Source organism: Aotus nancymaae, unplaced genomic scaffold (genome assembly GCF_030222135.1).
Source record: "Aotus nancymaae isolate 86718 unplaced genomic scaffold, 86718_ANA_hifiasm-v0.15.2.pri h1tg000044l, whole genome shotgun sequence".
Classification (NCBI taxonomy): domain Eukaryota; kingdom Metazoa; phylum Chordata; class Mammalia; order Primates; family Aotidae; genus Aotus; species Aotus nancymaae.
The window spans coordinates 5,907,013-5,924,567 of NW_026988458.1; the positions used below are offsets into that span (position 1 = coordinate 5,907,013).

Below are 17,555 nucleotides of genomic sequence, written 5' to 3' on the forward strand. Positions count from 1 at the left end.
TTCTCATCTAAAATGAAGACAATAATGCCAAGCTAACAGAGTGGGTGAGGGGGTAAACGATATGCACAATGAAACATGCCTGATGATTGTTAGTTTTGTTGCCCTCTTCTCTGAATACTATGGTGTGCCTACCTCAGATATTTGCAGAAACAGTAGGTGATAAATCTATTTGGAGAGAAGCCTTCTCTTTCTCTAACTATTCAGAAATGTGAATGTCTTTTAAAAGAAAATACCACCACAACAAAAATGCAGCTGCTCAATGCAGTTATTTTAAGTAGGAGTTGATCTATAAAAAGAATAAATATTAAAACTAACGTTTTCCATTCATATCAAATTACTGATAAAAACAACACAGGCCTAAACATTCTGAATTTATTTTAAATATCACTTACTAATGTCTGCAATGTCTGAAAAAAAAAAGTCAAAATTATAGTGCTGGGCATGGTGGCTTACACCTGTAATCCCAGCACTTTGAGAGGCCAAGGTGGACAGATCACAAGGTCAGGAGATCAAGACCATCCAGGCTAACATGATGAAACCTCGTCTTTACTAAAAATACAAAAAATTAGCTGGGAATGGTGGTATGTGCCTGCAGTCCCAGCTACTTGGGAGGCTGAGGAAGGAGAATTGCTTGAACTTGAAAGGCAGAGGTTGCAGAGAGCCGAGATTGAGCCACTACACGCCAGCCTGGGCAACAAAGCAAGAAAACAAAAGTCAAAATTATAAAGAATTATTGAGCTTTCAAGAAGATAAAAAGGCTTAACCTGGCCTCTCCATTCAAAATATAAACACATTTCTTTCCCTTCCTCACCCTTCACATTCCTGCTACTCATCACCCTGTCCTAACTTTCTCACTTTTTCAACTTATTTACCATTTTCTAGTATTATAATTTACTAATTAACTATATGTACTATCATTTTTCTGTTTCTCTCCAACTCACTATAATGTAAGATTGTACAAAGCAGACACAGTATCACATTTGGCTGTGTTGACTGATTTGTTTCCTAGCTCTTCTGTTTCCCAAAATTTCAAGCTTAACAAGAACAGGTCAAAGATTTGGTTGGAAAGTCACTGTTTTCAATTTTAAATAGCTTTCCAGAAATTGAACAGAAGTCAGTGCTTGCAACACTGAAAAAAAGTCTCACAATTGAAGCAGGGAGAAAGAAAAAATAACATTCAGGGAAACCTCTGGCCAAAGATCGCCTTAGTAGCAGCCAGCTGATTCCGTTCCAGGAAGGAACACACCCTTGCTGGGTAAGAGGCTCAAGTTAGCCTAATTTTGATAAGAGTCAAGTTCTACACTGCATGCTTCCAACACTCATGTTACAGTCTTGAACTCACAGCTAAGCCAGAAATGCCAAGCAGGCAAAGACTGGACATTAGAGACTTGTCAAACATCTCATCTTTCCTTGCAAAGGAGTTGGGCTTTGGATTTCAAAAAAGAAGACTCAAAAATCATATTGATGTGTTTCCTTTTTGCAATTAGAAAGGCTTATCCTAGAGAAAGCTTAAGTTTTAATATTAGGTGTTCATCTATAGATGCTACATTCAAACTTCTAATTAAAAAATGTTAAATACAATGTGTTATCTGATGGATCTTAAAACATAAAATCATTAGTAGAAAAACTGGTGAAATTCAAATGAAGTCTAGAGTTAGTAGTTAAGTCTCAAAGTTGTTTTTTGTTTGTTTTTTTTTTGTAGTGAGATACCATGGTCTATAACATGTTAGCATTAGGGAAGCTGAAGACGGGTACATGCCAACTGTCTGTTCTCTGTTTGCAAGCTTTGTGTAAGTCTTAATCCCAAGCTTACTTAAAAAGGAAGAAAAATATAACTTGAAGTAGATTGACCAAAATCTCACAATAATTATTTGGAAGGTAAAACACGGACAATTTTTTCTATTCTTGCTTTACATTACTTTGAATTGTTCATATTTTTATCATTATTTTATTATTAGAATTGAGGCAATTACAATAAACATTACAAATAAAAATAATTTTATCCTTCTGTAACCAAAAACATATAAATTTCTAATAGCTGTTAATTAACAGGAAAGAAAATACAAAGGTTACGTAATTTTAACATGGAAACTTTTTAGGTCAGTGATAACCCATTTGAAAGAATTCACTTTCTTGATAGATGCTAAAGACATTTATCTTTAGGTTCTTAAAATTAATAAAATTATACTTAGGTAATGTTCAAAATGTGGATCTCCACGATTCCATTTGTAAGTAAATCTTACTATGTACTTTTTCAAAGCCATGTTGTTTTAGTTATTTATTAAATTGGGAATATCTCCAAACACAGTTATGGGATTAAAAGTGAATTTTTGGCTAATATGAGCTATTTGGCAATTTTTTAATCCTGGATTTCCCCACATTTCTGTTTATTATACTACAATAAAAAAAGATCTTATGAAATACATTAAGCTTAATGAGATTGTGGTTTGAAACACAAAATAATTAAGAAAAACAAAACTGAAGCCAAAGTTCTAAATTCTAAAACTGAGTAAAAGCAGTGTTTAGCCATGAGATGCCTGGAAGGAGTATCATTAGGACACATTGGCTGATAGTAATTCCCTCCCTTCAACTGCAGTTTGTGTGAAGTTTCAATAAAAATACATGGTTCTAAAACATGTGGACAACTAATAAATATGACTATAAATAAACACTTCAAAGTAAAAAGGACAGCCTAAGGTTTTTGAGTGCTATTGAAAATAAATCAGAACTTGAATGAAAACAAAAATCAAAGAAAGCTGCATAGAATTTTCTCAATGCCAAAAAAATCCTACTAAAAAAAGTCCTTGTGTTACAAACAATTTTCTCGAGAATATAAACATTAATTCTGGAATATGCTAAACCAAATAAACTTTTCCTCCACCAAGGAACAGTATCTAGAGCAACATTCAAAATAATTTAATAATTTTATTAACAAGGAATAGTAGACATTACCTGTCATTAAGATTCTTATCTTCAAACCTTCCACTTTGGATTTATGAATGTTGAGTATGTATATTGTGTCCTATATGAGTATATACATATAATGCACACACACACACACACACACACACACACACACACTCTCTCTCTCTCTCTTTCTCTCTCTCTCTCTCTCTATATATATATATATGAACAAATACAGTTGATAGTTGAACAATACAGGAATTAGGGACACTGATCCCATGCAGTCAAAAATTTGTGCTTAACTTTTGACTCACAAAATCTTAACTGCTAACAGTCTACTGTTGACCAGAAGCTTTTCTGATAACAAAAACTCAGTACATATTTCATAAGTTATATGTATTATGTACTGTATTCTAACAATAAAGTAAGCTAGAGAAAAGAAAATGGTTATTTAAACAATCATAAGGAAGAGAAAATGCATTTACTATTCCTTATGTGGAAGTGGATCATTATAGAGTTCTTCATTCTTCACACTGAGTAAGCTAAGGGGGAGGAGGAAAAGTAAGGGTTGCTCTTGCTGTCTCATGGGTGGGAAGTGGAAGAAAATCCACATGTAAGTGGAACCTCACAGTTCAAACCTGTGTTGTTCAAGGGTCAACCATAATGTCATGACTCTCCTTTGCTTCTTAGGAGCATTTCCAGCATCATTAGTGGCACTTTCTATAGGTCTCATGGTGTCTTTCAAGGTTAATTAAACAAGATGAAAAATATACACAAATCACGAGAGAGCGTTTTTACTGCAATACTCAATTTATTGGAGATACAACTGGCTCACGCAGAGATGATTAGCATCACATGGTGTTTTAAGAAGATACTCACAGCACTTGAGCTCACTGCAATAGCAACAGGAGGTGGCTATGAAATTATTCTATTCTTTACAGTAGTACAGTGTGTACTGCAGTTAATTTTATGCAGCTATGACTTAATACTGCATGTTTATGTTTGTTCCCTTTCTCTAGACTACTAATGGCTCAGTGTACAGTCTGTTTGTATGCATATGTTTTGAGAATTTTTAACTTTTGTGTATATTTTATGATAGTAATAAGAAAATAGACTAGTATCTACATATATTTTATGCATTCATGACATGGCTAATTAATCTTAATATTTTCAACATTTCAAGGCTACACAGTTCTTCCACGAGTTTTTTCAAATTATTGCATATCTACAAATAGTTTTCCAATAGCTTTATTGAAAAAAAATCGACCTGTAAGTGTATCCATGCTGTTAAAACTTGTGTTGTTCAAGGCTCAAATGTGTGCAATATATACCTATATGCACAGTGTATTAAGGTTTATTAAAAAGTCTAGGACAAGCCATGAAATAATAATAGTGACTACTTCTGGACTTTGGAAATCTAGGTAAATGTTTTCTTCACTTTGTTAGAATCTACAGACTGCAAATTATTTGGTGAAAGATTCTCATAAGTATACAATTCCTGATGCTATTAAAATACAAATACACAAAAGTATTAATAGGAGAATTTTTAGAAAATGTGACCCAAGAAGTTATTTATTTCTTACTCTACTGTTCTTTTCTTCTTAAATCAGCCGAAATGAGTCTACATATTTTATTTAATTGTAAAGTTAAAGTTTATTTTTAAAAACTAATATTTAGAAACAGTGGGATGGTAGCAGTGAAGGTTAAGGAGATTGAAGGATCCTGTCATACTAGTCACTGAAGCCCCTTATAATACAAATTACCTTAAAAAGGATCTTTAAAGCATAAAAATAGAATAATTAATCAATAAAAAAGAGTCTCAAATAGATTCAACTCTTACGAGGAACTTAGTAAAACACAGTAAGCTTTTCAACACAAAGGAGTTAAAAAGAACTATTTAATACAATGGGTTGAGATAACAGTTTGAAAGGAAAAATGAGAGAGGGGGAAGTTAAAGCCAATGTGAGATGATTCACTAAAATAAACACCAGAAGGACTAGTGAGTTAAAACAAAACACTAAACTATGAAAAAGTCAAAGCGGCAGGGAGTCAACTACTTAAGAAATCATGAGCAAATATATTTTCAGCTTTAATACTAAAGAAAATTTTAAAAGATTATTGCAATACTATAGAGAAATGAAAAATGTACCAGTAAAAAAAAAGCAGCAAAGCCATTAAAATATTTACCTCAAAATTTTGATCAAAAACCAATATGATTAGATTTTAGAAACAGTTTATCCAAAATTATAAAAATGTAGGACAGACAAATAGAGACAGTTATAAATAAAAATTAGCAAAAGATAAAAATTATAAGTAATGAAAATATGCAGAAAGTTTATTCGTATTAGTAAACAAGCAACACATCAAAATAAATGTGAGATATTGTTTTACAACTACTAAATTAGCCAAATTTTAAAGGTAACAGGCTAGCAAGAATGTGGAGAACTGGTACACCACATTTTTGACTGCATTTATAACCCATTTTGAAAGCAATATGGCAGTTGGAAACAAAGGTGATGAAGAGGTTTCTTCTCCCTAGCTCAGATATTTCACTATATGGACTTTATATTGAAGATATAATTTCACAGAAATAAAAGAGTTCAGTACAAAACTTTTGCATGTTGTATTACAGCAATGAAAGTGGAAATAACTATATTAAACAATTGTTAGATAAATTAATACAGATATATGAAGAATACTTAGAAATAGGAAAAATTCTTGTGTAAGTCAAAACAAAAAATATGTCATAGTATATATTCTGTATTATTTTCAATTATGTAGTAAATTATGTAGTAAATATAGTAAAAAATGCAAACTAGAAAAATAATTGATGTGCTAAAATAATAAATATGTGCGTGTTTCCTAATTTAAAAATGTTTAAACCCAGTTATTCCTGGTAACTGGTACAAAGATATAATAACCAGATACCAAAAATTATGGTTTTATAAAATAAAATATTTTTTATTAATAAAGCATATAGTCAAAAAAATAAGTTTGTAGTCAGGGTACCTCATGCATGTGTGTGTGTGTGTGTGTGTGTGTGTAATGGACGGGTCCCTGGTCTATTTCTCTCTATATTTCTTATGCAATTCTCTTCAGAAGTGATACTATATGTAAATTATTGCATGTATTCTGCGGACTTCATAGAGTCACTATGAAGGTTAAATGAAATAATATGGTCAAAAATACCTATTCTGGTCTATAGCAGTACAATGCATTCCAGGTGCTCAAAAAATGTTTTTTCAATATATTTAATAAAAGGTCAATAATACCAAGCATTTGTTACATGATAACTTTAATAAATATAATACAAAGATTCGTGATTTCACCTTCAAATGAAAGAACTAGAATTGATCATTTTGGTAGGCCCCACCAATTCTATAAAGCTCTATGGAATGAGCAGAGCATGAAGTCAGAAATCACTAAAGGACAATTATAAGAAGATGATAAATGCATGGATGCCCTGGAAAAGCATTCCTTAAAAGCTTTAAAGTGTGTGTGTGTGTAAAATAACCTTTTATAAAAGAAACAAAATTAAAGCACAACATACAGGGCCTTTCATTACAACCTCTACCTGGTTTCACAACATGCAATGCACATGCAGAAAACAGATGTCTTTAACTTTCTATGACCCAGGTAAGCAAAGTCTAATTCTAGGATGCAGTGCTTTTTTTCATTTTTCTGGAATGATGAATAATGCTTCTCACATGGGAATGCATTATCTACTTGAGGAAACACAGATGGCCCTTTGATCTCCCCTGTGCTTAATGCACAGAGAAATACTTACACATGCACAGATAAACGCTTCCACTCCACCGTCTGCTCATTGGAAGACAAAGCACATCTATGCAGCCTATTACATTTGCCCTAAAGCCATGTATGGTTTGCGTGGTAAATTTCATAGTCTCTATTTACTAGGTTCATAGAGGGGATACTCAACTCTAGATCCCCAAAACTGGATGTTATTCTCTAATTCCTGACTCCTCAAAGTGTCTGTGCCCAACACATACCTGTTTCTTCTGGATCCTGAACGGCACGCTTCTTCCTGCTGCTCTGACTTGGGTTGCCTTCTCCTGGAGCTGGTGCTTCAAAGATCTGGGAAGAGAAAAACTCCAAGTTATTGGAAAGACAGCTGAGGCAAGGGAGAGGCACCAGTGGAGGCAGGATCGTGCCTGCAGCTTGCAGCTGCTGCAAACTCACTTTCAGTCCCGCGGTGACAGCTGGAGCTTCCTCCAGGGTGGCCTTGGGGGCTCCTGCCCCTGCTGGCAGCTGCTCTGAGTGGTGGCCCTGCAGCTCTGCCCGGAGGCTGGCCAGATCCCCTTGCAGGGCGGCCACTTGGTAGAAAGACACCACCGTGAGGCAGCAGGACAGCAGTGCCAGCAGCAGGGTTGCAGCCAGAAGCTTTCCGTCTTTGGAGGATCGGACAGAGGGGCTTTCCTTCTGTGGGAGGATGGAAATACATTCCTTCAGTTTCATTTCTTCTCTTTTCTTAAGGCAAAACGTAAGGCGTGACTGCTCCCTTTCTGTGGAGTGATCCATATCACTACTTGAACTTTGAAGTTTGGGGCCTTTAGAATAAGTGACCACAGGGAATGGATCATTTCCTGTTATCTGTGTGTGTTGATGTCCTGCGTGCACTACATGGCAGGGCTTGGCTCACTCCTCAGGAGGGTTCTCCTGAATTTTCTTCTTTCTCCCTTTCTGCATCTCTACCCCTACTGTACAGTAGGTTTGCTGGCATTTGCCCTCCGATTGGATTGCTCAATCTGTCTTCCTCATTTCACTTTCAGTTTTTGTCAGAATTTCAAGGTCATCTCATAACATCCATGCTCAAGTAGATTTAAAGCCCCTTAAATCTGCTGAGGAAACTTGGAGTTATTTGGCACATTGAAGGGAAAGCTTTGAAGACATGCACATGTCTAAGAAGCCCTTGCTTAAGTGTAGTAAGGGAGCCTTGGCTCCTTAGGGCCACATGGCTTCATAAGGAAGGGGGAAAAGCAGCTGAAAGTTCCTGGTGCTGTAATAAAAATAATTAATGTGAAGGTCAGATAAGCTAAGTGCTTTAGCATTGAATTGTACTTAGCTAGAGAGTGATTTATTAACAGTCTTCAAGTATGAAATAAAATGGAATATCCTTGAAGGACACATGGAAGTAAATCCACTGGGAATTATTCATATTATTATCCAAATAATGTCGTAAAAATGAGACTAAGTTTTGCAGACATATTTAGACATATGAAGGATTCTCTAAATATAAGTGAATGCATTTTTAAGGAAAACATGCATACACGTTTTCCTTCTGAGACTCATCACTGAAACTCAATTATGCATATGAACAGCCTGTCCCAAGGAGCCTAGTCTCAGCTTGCTGCTCAGACTTCTGAAGCTTTAAGTTCCTGCTCAATCCGATACTAGTTTAGGAGAATCAGCCTTCTCTCCAGCTCCAAATGCCTGTCTGCTACCATTAACCACTCTCAAGTAGCTTGTCTACAACTCACATCGACTGTGCCACAGCCTACAGGTCTGTGTACAAAAGGTCCTTGATCAAACAAGAGCCACCTTGGCTTCTGATCTCTCTGTTGTTGACCTGGTGGACCTGTGAGGACCATTGCATTCATCCTAGGCCTGCCTTATCCTGGTGGCTGGTTCCTGGACATTCCCCAGTTTCTCACTGCTTTGCCCCAGCATTGAAATATTGATTCATCTTTCAACAAATCTTAGCACTTACCAAGCCCTGGGTAGTCACTATTCCCCTATGGGCTAAGAGTAGTGAGCTTTAGTTCTGTCTTGTTCTACATTTCTATACAGTCTTAAGTTAGAAATTTACAGAAATAATTGGTGCAAAAGTGAGAACTCTAGACCCAGGCTTCTAGAATGCATTTGCCTCAGCCCTCACTCTCCTTAGGGAAAGTTCACAAACTCTCTGTGACTCCATTTCTTCACCTGTGAATTGGTATGATGACATTAACTGTCCCTGAGACATGTAATGAGGCTTACAAGAATGTGGAAACAAGCTACATTTTGGATGCTTCCATTAAAAAATGTTATTTCCACAGGTTTTTGGGGGAATAGGTGGTATTTGGTTATGTGAGTAAGTTATGTAGTGGTGATTAGTGAAACTTTGGTGCACCTGTCACCCAAGCAGCATACACACTGAGCCCTATTTGTAGTCTTAGATTCCTCACCCCCTCCCACCCTATGCCCTGAGTCCCTCAAGTCCATTATATCATTCTTATGCTTTTGCATCCTTGTAATTTAGCTCCCACTATGAGTCAGAACATACAATGTTTGGTTTTCCATTCCTGAGTTACTTCACTTAGAATAATATTCTCCAATCCCATCTGCACTGCTGTGAACACCATTAATTGATTCCTTTTTATGGGTGAGTAGTATTCCATCATATATATATCATGGTGAGTAGTATTCCATATATATATATGGAATGAATATATATATATACACGGAATAAAAACCACAGTTTCTTTATCAACTCATTGATTGATGGGCATTTGGGCTGGTTCCATATTTTTGCAATTGTGAATTGTGCTACCGTAAACATGCGTGTGCAAGTATCTTTTTTGTATAATGACTTCTTTTCATCTGGGTAGACTCCCAGTAGTGGAATTACTGGATCAAATGGTAGTTCTCCTTTTAGTTGTTCTTTAAGGAATCTCCACAGTTTTCCTTAGTGGTTGTACTAAACGATCAGGGAAATGTAAGTCAAAAGCACAATGTGATGCTTCCATTTCTTCATTCACTTTTATTCTTTACATTCAAAGTATGAATGAAACGTTTTCCACAGTTACAAACAGTGCTCTACCAGACATTTTCTACAACTGTCCTTGTGACATCTGCAAGGGTTTCCTAGCAAATGCCTGCTGAGGAATAAGCACATCGTCACTTTTACAGGCACCACCCAGTTACCCTCTGACGAATTCCCATTTCCTTATTGTCTCACTACAAATGAGGCAGTCAAACTTACTCGTTTTTACCCATTAGGATTGTTCTTTTTTCCCCTTTGCTTCTGCAAGTTCCAACACCTTTTTAAAATAACTTGTTATTATCCTGGCTCCCAAAATAAGCTGCTCTCTAATTTCTCTTACCTGTAACTCCCATATTAAGGTGACTGTGCCCAGTCTAACAGCTATGTAGACAAGAGGTCCTCCAACCGCCTTCTCAGGAAGAAGTCTCCTTTTATAAGGATGTTTGTAAACCGTTTTGCATCAGACATGACACAATATAATTTTCCGTCAGTTCTCGTTCCAGGTAAATTAGGGTGAGTCACATGGAGTAACCGTGCCATAAAAAACGGAATTTGTTTGGGGATTGTATGAAGGCCTTCTCACTGAAAATAACTGAGACCCTTTAGATTATGTGTTTGTGTATTTTCATGACCTAAATACATATAGAAATGAAAGGATGCAAGGCAGTGCTAGAAAGCAATTTCTCTCTGCTTTTCACTTAGGGTTTCCTGTAGCCACTGCTTCTCCCCATCAGTAGACATTCTCCCACTTCTGATGGGTCATCCCCCTCCATATCCCTCAGTGAAAATTCTGAAGAGAGGGAATGATTTGACTGCTTTAGGGAATTCCCGCTGCCTTCGTCGCTCTGTTGGGCAGAGGCCTTCATGCCTGACCATATCAAAACAGAGTCACTGGAAAGGCTATGCTCAGCTATTTTTAAACCAGTACTAGATGTCGGTTGCAGCAGTGAGCTGTGCCATGCATAAAATGGGCAAGTGCTTCTTCCACGCAGGGCAGGCATCACGTCCCCATGACCAGAGGGACAGCAAGCAGGGATTGCAATGTGCACGTCCTCCACAGAGATCTGACAGTTGCATTTTCTCTAAAGACAGGTAGAAAATAAAGTGACATTCATGATTCTTGAATTTCTTTTTAGATGAACAAAAGGAAGTTATTACTCCATAAATCAAGAATCTGTTTCCCGAAGAGGAAATGGTTTGGCAACAATTTCACAGAAATTCTGCTAAACGAGAAGCATATTCATATTCATTGAATAATATACCACATCACAAGTTTATTCAGGGACAAAAGGCCACTGTATCTGAGCCACAGACTGTGCAGCGATCTTATTATATATTCAGTGTTTACTGTTGGTATTTAGCTGCTTTTTACATACACCTTTTTCTTAATGTAAGTGTAAAGCATATTTTTCTGTCACTTAATAAGTACGTTGAGATACTAGTGCTTTGTAATTGATAAAACTATTCTATCCACTCAGAAATAGGCAGATAGGATTGGAAATAATATAACCTGTGAGTTTGTCCAGGCGTCAGAAACAGCAGAAAATAAACATTCACTCTCTGACTATGTACTTACATTGACAACCTCGAAAATATTTTTAAAAATGAATTATAAATTTCTGGCTAAATAGTGCTATAAAGAATTAGAGGTTTGGGGACTCTCTCCTATGCCCCTTTTCTTTGAGGAAAAGGGAGTTTTTAACAAGGATTTAGACCAGTCAAGCTTGGAGACAACAGCTGTTCTAGATCTGTGAATGTACCTAAAAGTATATCTAGATAAAACTGGTACCCTAACACAAGAACATGGAAAATAGTATGATATAGGTAAGTATTACATTTCAGAAAAATATCATACTGTTTTCTTAGAGAAATGTTATATATGTGTATATATATATATATATAATGTACAGTAAGTTGTTATAGTTAAACTTGATTCAAAAGGCTTAATTTTAATCACTGTATATAATTTTTAATTTAAAACATTTTAATTGACACATAGTTATACATATTTGTGAGGTATAGTGTGATGTTTCAATATACCTATGCAATATGTAATGATCAAATTAGGAAAACTAGCATATCTATCACCTTAGACATTTATCATTTCTACCTGGTGAGAACTTTGAATTCCTCTCTTCTAGCTATTTTGAAATATACAATATATTATTGTTAACTGTAGTCACCCTCTTGTGCAATGGAACACTGGAACTCCTTCCTCCCATCTAACCCTGACTTTGTACCAGGTGACAAACCACCCCGTCTCTCATAACCACTCTCCCACTCTCTACTTCTATAAGATCAACTTTTTGAGATTGCACACCTGAGTGAGATTACATAGTATTTGTCTCTCTGTGCCTAGCTTATTTCACTTAATATAATGTTCTCCAGGCTCATCCAGGTTGCTACAAATGACAGGATTTTCTTTTATACATGGCTGCATAGTAGTTCGCTGTTTTATACCACACTTTGAAAATTCATTCATCTATTGATGGACACTTAGGTTGATTCCATATTTTAGCTATTGTGAATAGTGCTGAATAAACACGAAGATATTTCTTTGATGCATTGATTGCTTTCTTTTGGATACAGACCTAGTAATGGAATTGCTCAAGTATGGTAGTTCTGTTTTTAGTTTTTTGAGGAACCTCCATACCGTTTTCCATAGTGTCTGTACTAATTTACATTCCCACTGACAGTGCACTAGGGTTCCCTTTCTCCACATTCTCACCAGTTAGACATCATAATGTTAAGTGAAATAAGCCAAGCATAAAAAGACAAATATCACATGTTCTCATTCATATATGGGAGCTAAAAAGGTGGGTCTTATGAATATAGAGAGTAGATTGGCGGTTACCAGAGGCCAGGAAGGGTGGGAAGAAGGGGAAATAAAGAGAGGTTGATTAATGTTAGAAAAATCAAACCTAATGCTTAACGGATCAGTAGGGCAACTATAATTAGCATTAATCTATTGTACATTTCAAAATAGCTAGAAGAGAATCATTTTAATGCTACCACAAAATGAAAAGATAAATATTTAAGGTGATTAATACCCCAGTTACCCTGAATTGTTCTTTACATATTATATGATGTATCAAATTATCACATATACCCTGAAAATATGTGCATCTGTTTTGTATCCAGAAAACAAAAAACATTATAATTAAAATTAAAAATGAAGTCTGCAAATTTTTTTTAATTTATTTATTATACTTTAAGTTCTGGGGTACATGTGAAGAACGTGCAGGTTTGTTACATAGGTAGACACGTGCCACAGTGGTTTGCTGCACCCATTACCCATCATCTACATTAGGTATTTCTCCTAATGCTATCCCTCCCCAATTCCCCCACCTCCTGCCATCCCTTCCCTACCTCCCTCACCCCTCAATAAGCCCTAATATGTGATGTTCCTCTCCCTGTGTCTATATGTTCTCATTGTTCAATACCCACTTATCAGTGAGAACATGTGGTGTTTGGTTTTCTGTTCTTGTGTCAGTTTGCTGAGAATGATGGTTTCCAGCTTCATCCATGTCCCTGCAAAGGACATGAACTCATCCTTTTTTATGGCTGCATAGTATTCCATGATGCATATGTGCCACATTTTCTTTATCCAGTCTATCATTGATGGGCATTTAGGTTGGTTCCAAGTCTTGCTATTGTGAACAGTGCTGCAATAAACATACATGTGTATGTGTTTTTATAATACAGTGACTTATAATCCTTTGGGTATATACCCAGTAACAGGATTGCTGGATCAAGTGGTATTTCTATTTCTAGATCCTTGAGGAATCACCACACTGTCTTCCACAACGGTTAAACTAGTCTACACTCTCAGCAAGAATATAAAAGCATTCCTATTTTTCATCTTCTCCGGCATCTGTTGTCTCCTGATATTTTAATGATCACCATTCTAACTGGCATGAGGTGGTGTCTCACTGTGGTTTTGATTTGCACTGATTTATTTGAAATTTAGCTAATTAAATTTTGAGAAGAGGATAGGGTTAGGAGTGCAGGTTCTGAAGTCAGAAGTATCTGTTTGCCTAATTTTGCTTCACCATCTTAACAGAATCTTTCTTGCTTCAAATCTAGAAGTTGGCCTTGTTTAGATATCTATCTCTGTGAGATGCTGACATAATCTCACACTTTGGGGAAGTCCTTATCATGGAATCTGCTCATAATGACTCTATCCACATCACCACTGATTGCTAAGGGTGTACAAATGTGAGAAGCTTTTTACAGTCGTTTGTGAGGTAGTCTCCTGGGGGGACTGCTAAGAAAGAGTTCCTCATTCTTACAGAGATTGACAAGAAAGGGATGCTCCTCTTCTTCCACTAGACATTATAAGCCTGCCCGAGATCATCGAGAACTGCCATCCTCCAACAGCTGTCAGCCCCAGACTGAACCACTGAGGTGAGAACAGGATTCTGGAGGGAAACGGGGTCTGTAAGGACACAATTGTCCCTCTGGATTGCTTAACTCTTCATGCTTGTTATTTGGGCCATAGTATTTCCTTACTTTTTACACCAGTGTGAGACAATATGAAGTGTTAATTCACCCAAAGATATCCTAATTCTGCTAATTTGATTAGCAGTTTGATTGGGAATCCAAAAACATCCTAATTCTGCTAGTTGTAAGAATTGTAACCAAAGAACTTTGTATAAAAGAGTTTTAAATGTTCTTTCAGAATTTTTCCTAATGTCTACTTTTTGAAACTATGGTGTAAAGAGAAAAGGTCAACATTCACAAGCTAGAAAAACTAATTCATTTTTTAAGAAGAGTCTTACATACAGTTTTAATATAAAGTTATTTTTCATAATTTAAGCTATTCTGTTTAACCATTCTACTTAAGGCCCTTTGAGACCCTAAGTAGAATGGTTAAACAGAAATCTGTGAACCCCAGGCAGTGGCTCACATCAGCCTCACAGGAATATGCCAAGGCTCCTGGGCCTCTGAGCACCCACAAAGGAATTAAATGTTTAGAGTTAGTCTTTCCTGTCCCTAAAGCTGAAAGACTATCAGGGGATCACAAGAAACAAAAGCCTCCCCCAAATGCCTCAGAGTAGACTAGAAGTTTCCCTGCTAGTCCAGTCCTGGCTCACAGGGTTACACAGTATTTGATTTCCCCCCTCCTGAGGCTAGACTGCACCAGCTGAGCCATCAAATAAAACACAGGAGGTGTTTAAGAGAGATAAGTGGTCAAAGAAGGAGAACACAGAACATACCAGCATACACACAACACAAAGAGATAGAGACAACTTGAACTTTAAAAATGAATAGAGGACTTAAGATTCAATTGAAGAAATGTTTTAGGAACTAAAAAAATCTCTGTAGTTTTCAAGTAAACAATTTAATACATATATTAAAGAAAAGGATGGTCATTTTTGAGCTCTGAGTTACCGACCTGCAGGCTCAAATAGAAGTAAAACCTCAAAACTCAGAGTGTTTTGCAACTCACATGCAAGAAAAATGGGAACATAAAAAGAGGGACAGGATATAGATTAAACAGAGGCAATGACATACAAACTTACAGGAAAAAAGAATAATGTTTCTTAATCTATGAAAGACCTGAAACTGCAGTTAGAAACTGGCTAGCCATGTGCAGACAGCTGAAACACATGGCTACCCCTTCCTTACATCGTACACAAAAATTAACTCCAGATGGATTAAAGATTTAAACATAAGACCTAACACCATAAAAACCCTAGAAAAAAACCTAGGCAATACCACTCAGGACATAGGTATAGGCAAGGACTTCATGACTAAAAAACACCAAAAAGCAATGGCAAAAAAGCCAAAATAGACAAATGGGATATTAAAGGGCTAATATCCAGAATTTACAAAGAACTAAAACAGATTTACAAGTAAAAAAAAAAAACCATTCAAAAGTGGGTGAAGGATATGAACAGACACTTTTCAAAAGAAGACATTTATGAGGCCAACAAACATATGAAAAAATGCTCATCATCACTGGTCATTAGAGAAATGCAAATCAAAACCACATTGAGATACCATCTCACTCCAGTTAGAATGGCGATCATTAAAAAGTCTGGAGACTGTAATCCCAGCACTTTGGGAGGCCGAGGCGGGTGGATCACGAGGTCATGAGATCGAGACCATCCTGTTCAACATGGTGAAATCCCATCTCTACTAAAAATACAAAAAATTAGCTGGGCACAGTGGCGCGTGCCTGTAATCCCAGCTACTCGGGAGGCTGAGGCAGGAGAATTGCCTGAACCCAGGAGGTGGAGGTTGCGGTGAGCCGAGATCGCGCCATTGCACTCCAGCCTGGGTAACAAGAGCGGAACTCCGTCTCAAAAAAAAAAAAAAAAAAAATCTGGAGACAACAGACGCTGAAGCGGATGTAGAGAAATAGGGACACTTTTATACTGTTTGTGGGAGTGTAAATTAGTTCAACCATTGTGGAAGACAGTGTGGTGATTCCTCAAGGATCCAAAAGTAGAAATACCATTTGACCCAGCAATCCCATTACTAGATATATGCCCAAAGGATTATAAATCATTCTATTATAAAGACACACGCACATGTATGTCCACTGCGGCACTGTTTACAATAGCAAAGACTTAGAACTAACTCAAATGCCCATCAATGATAGACTGGATAAAGAAAATGTGGCATGTATACACCATGGAATACTATGAAGCCATAAAAAAGGATGAGTTCATGTCCTTTGCAGGGACATGGATAAAGCTGGAAACCATCATTCTCAGCAAACTGACACAAGAACAGAAAACCAAACACTGCATGTTCTCACTGCTAAGTGGGTGTTGAACAATGAGAACATATGGACACAGGGAGAGGAACATCACACACTAGGGCTTATTGGGGGGTGGGGCCTAGGGAAGGGATAGCAAGAGGTGGGGGAATTGGGGAGGGATAATATTAGGAGAAACACCTAATGTGGATGACGGGGGATGGATGCAGCAAACCACCATGGCATGTGTATAACTATGTAACAATCCTGCATGATCTGCACATGTACCCCAGAACTTAAAGTATAATAAAAAAGAAAAAAAATAGGGAGAAAAAAAAGAAAGTGTTAATCAAGTCCTAGGTTAAAATGCTGAGAAAATCTATTTGGGTAGCTTTTTGAAAAAAAAAAAAAGGAAAAAATATAAAGTAAAGAAAAGAAAGAAAAAAAAGTGCTGAGAAAAATTGACCCAGGTAAGGTCTGATGATATTATTGCATATAGAAAGAGTTGTCAGAATAAGATGAAAATAGAGGATATAAAATCTTGTAAAATGCATTTAAAGCTATTTTTATGAGAAAAAAATGGTATCTTTGACTGCATGTTATAAAAAGAATCGAAAGAAATAATCTGAGCATAAAGTTCACAATGCCCTAAAAAGTTAAAAGGTGAAAACAAATTAAGCTTAAAGATAAGAGCAAGAAATATAAAAAAGAAGAGATTAATGAAATAAATTACTATATAATAAAGAGAATTAAAAATTGATTATTTGAAATAAATAAAATTAATAATTTGTAGTAAGACAAAGTAAAAATAGAGAAACTATAAAATTTCAATAACAAATTTTAAAAAGGGGACATATTAGAGTTATTACAGATCCTAAACAGATAAGAGGGTATTATGAATAAATTTGTGCAGTAAAATTAAGGGGAAATTGGTGTATACGTACATTTCTCTTGAGTACAAGAAAAATGAAATAACAAAGTAGGTAAAGCAATTGCAGAGGAAGGGTATTCACCATTCAGTCTTTCAGTATTGCTCTAGGTACTAGGCATACAAAAATTAAAACAGAGGAAAAAAAGTCAGAAAGAAAAAAGAAAACTCCAGTGTCATGGAGTTAAATTCTATTGTATAAGATCATTTAAACGATTTCAAATTTTACTTCAAATATTTATGCAAAATAG

The 17,555-nt window shown here is 36.2% G+C and overlaps 1 protein-coding gene across 1 annotated transcript in view; it reads right to left on the reverse strand.

Moving 5' to 3' along the window:
* Window positions 1-7,696, reverse strand: part of TNFSF13B (TNF superfamily member 13b) — a 32,728-nt gene extending 25,032 nt beyond the window's left edge. The window contains exons 1-2 of the mRNA XM_012440980.3: window positions 7,105-7,696; window positions 6,915-6,999 (exon numbers count right to left, since the gene is read on the reverse strand). Of these exons, the coding sequence (XP_012296403.1) occupies window positions 6,915-6,999; window positions 7,105-7,443 (424 nt within the window). The 5' untranslated portion in view covers window positions 7,444-7,696. The remainder of the gene's footprint in view (window positions 1-6,914; window positions 7,000-7,104) is intronic.
* Window positions 7,697-17,555: the final 9,859 nt, after the last annotated feature.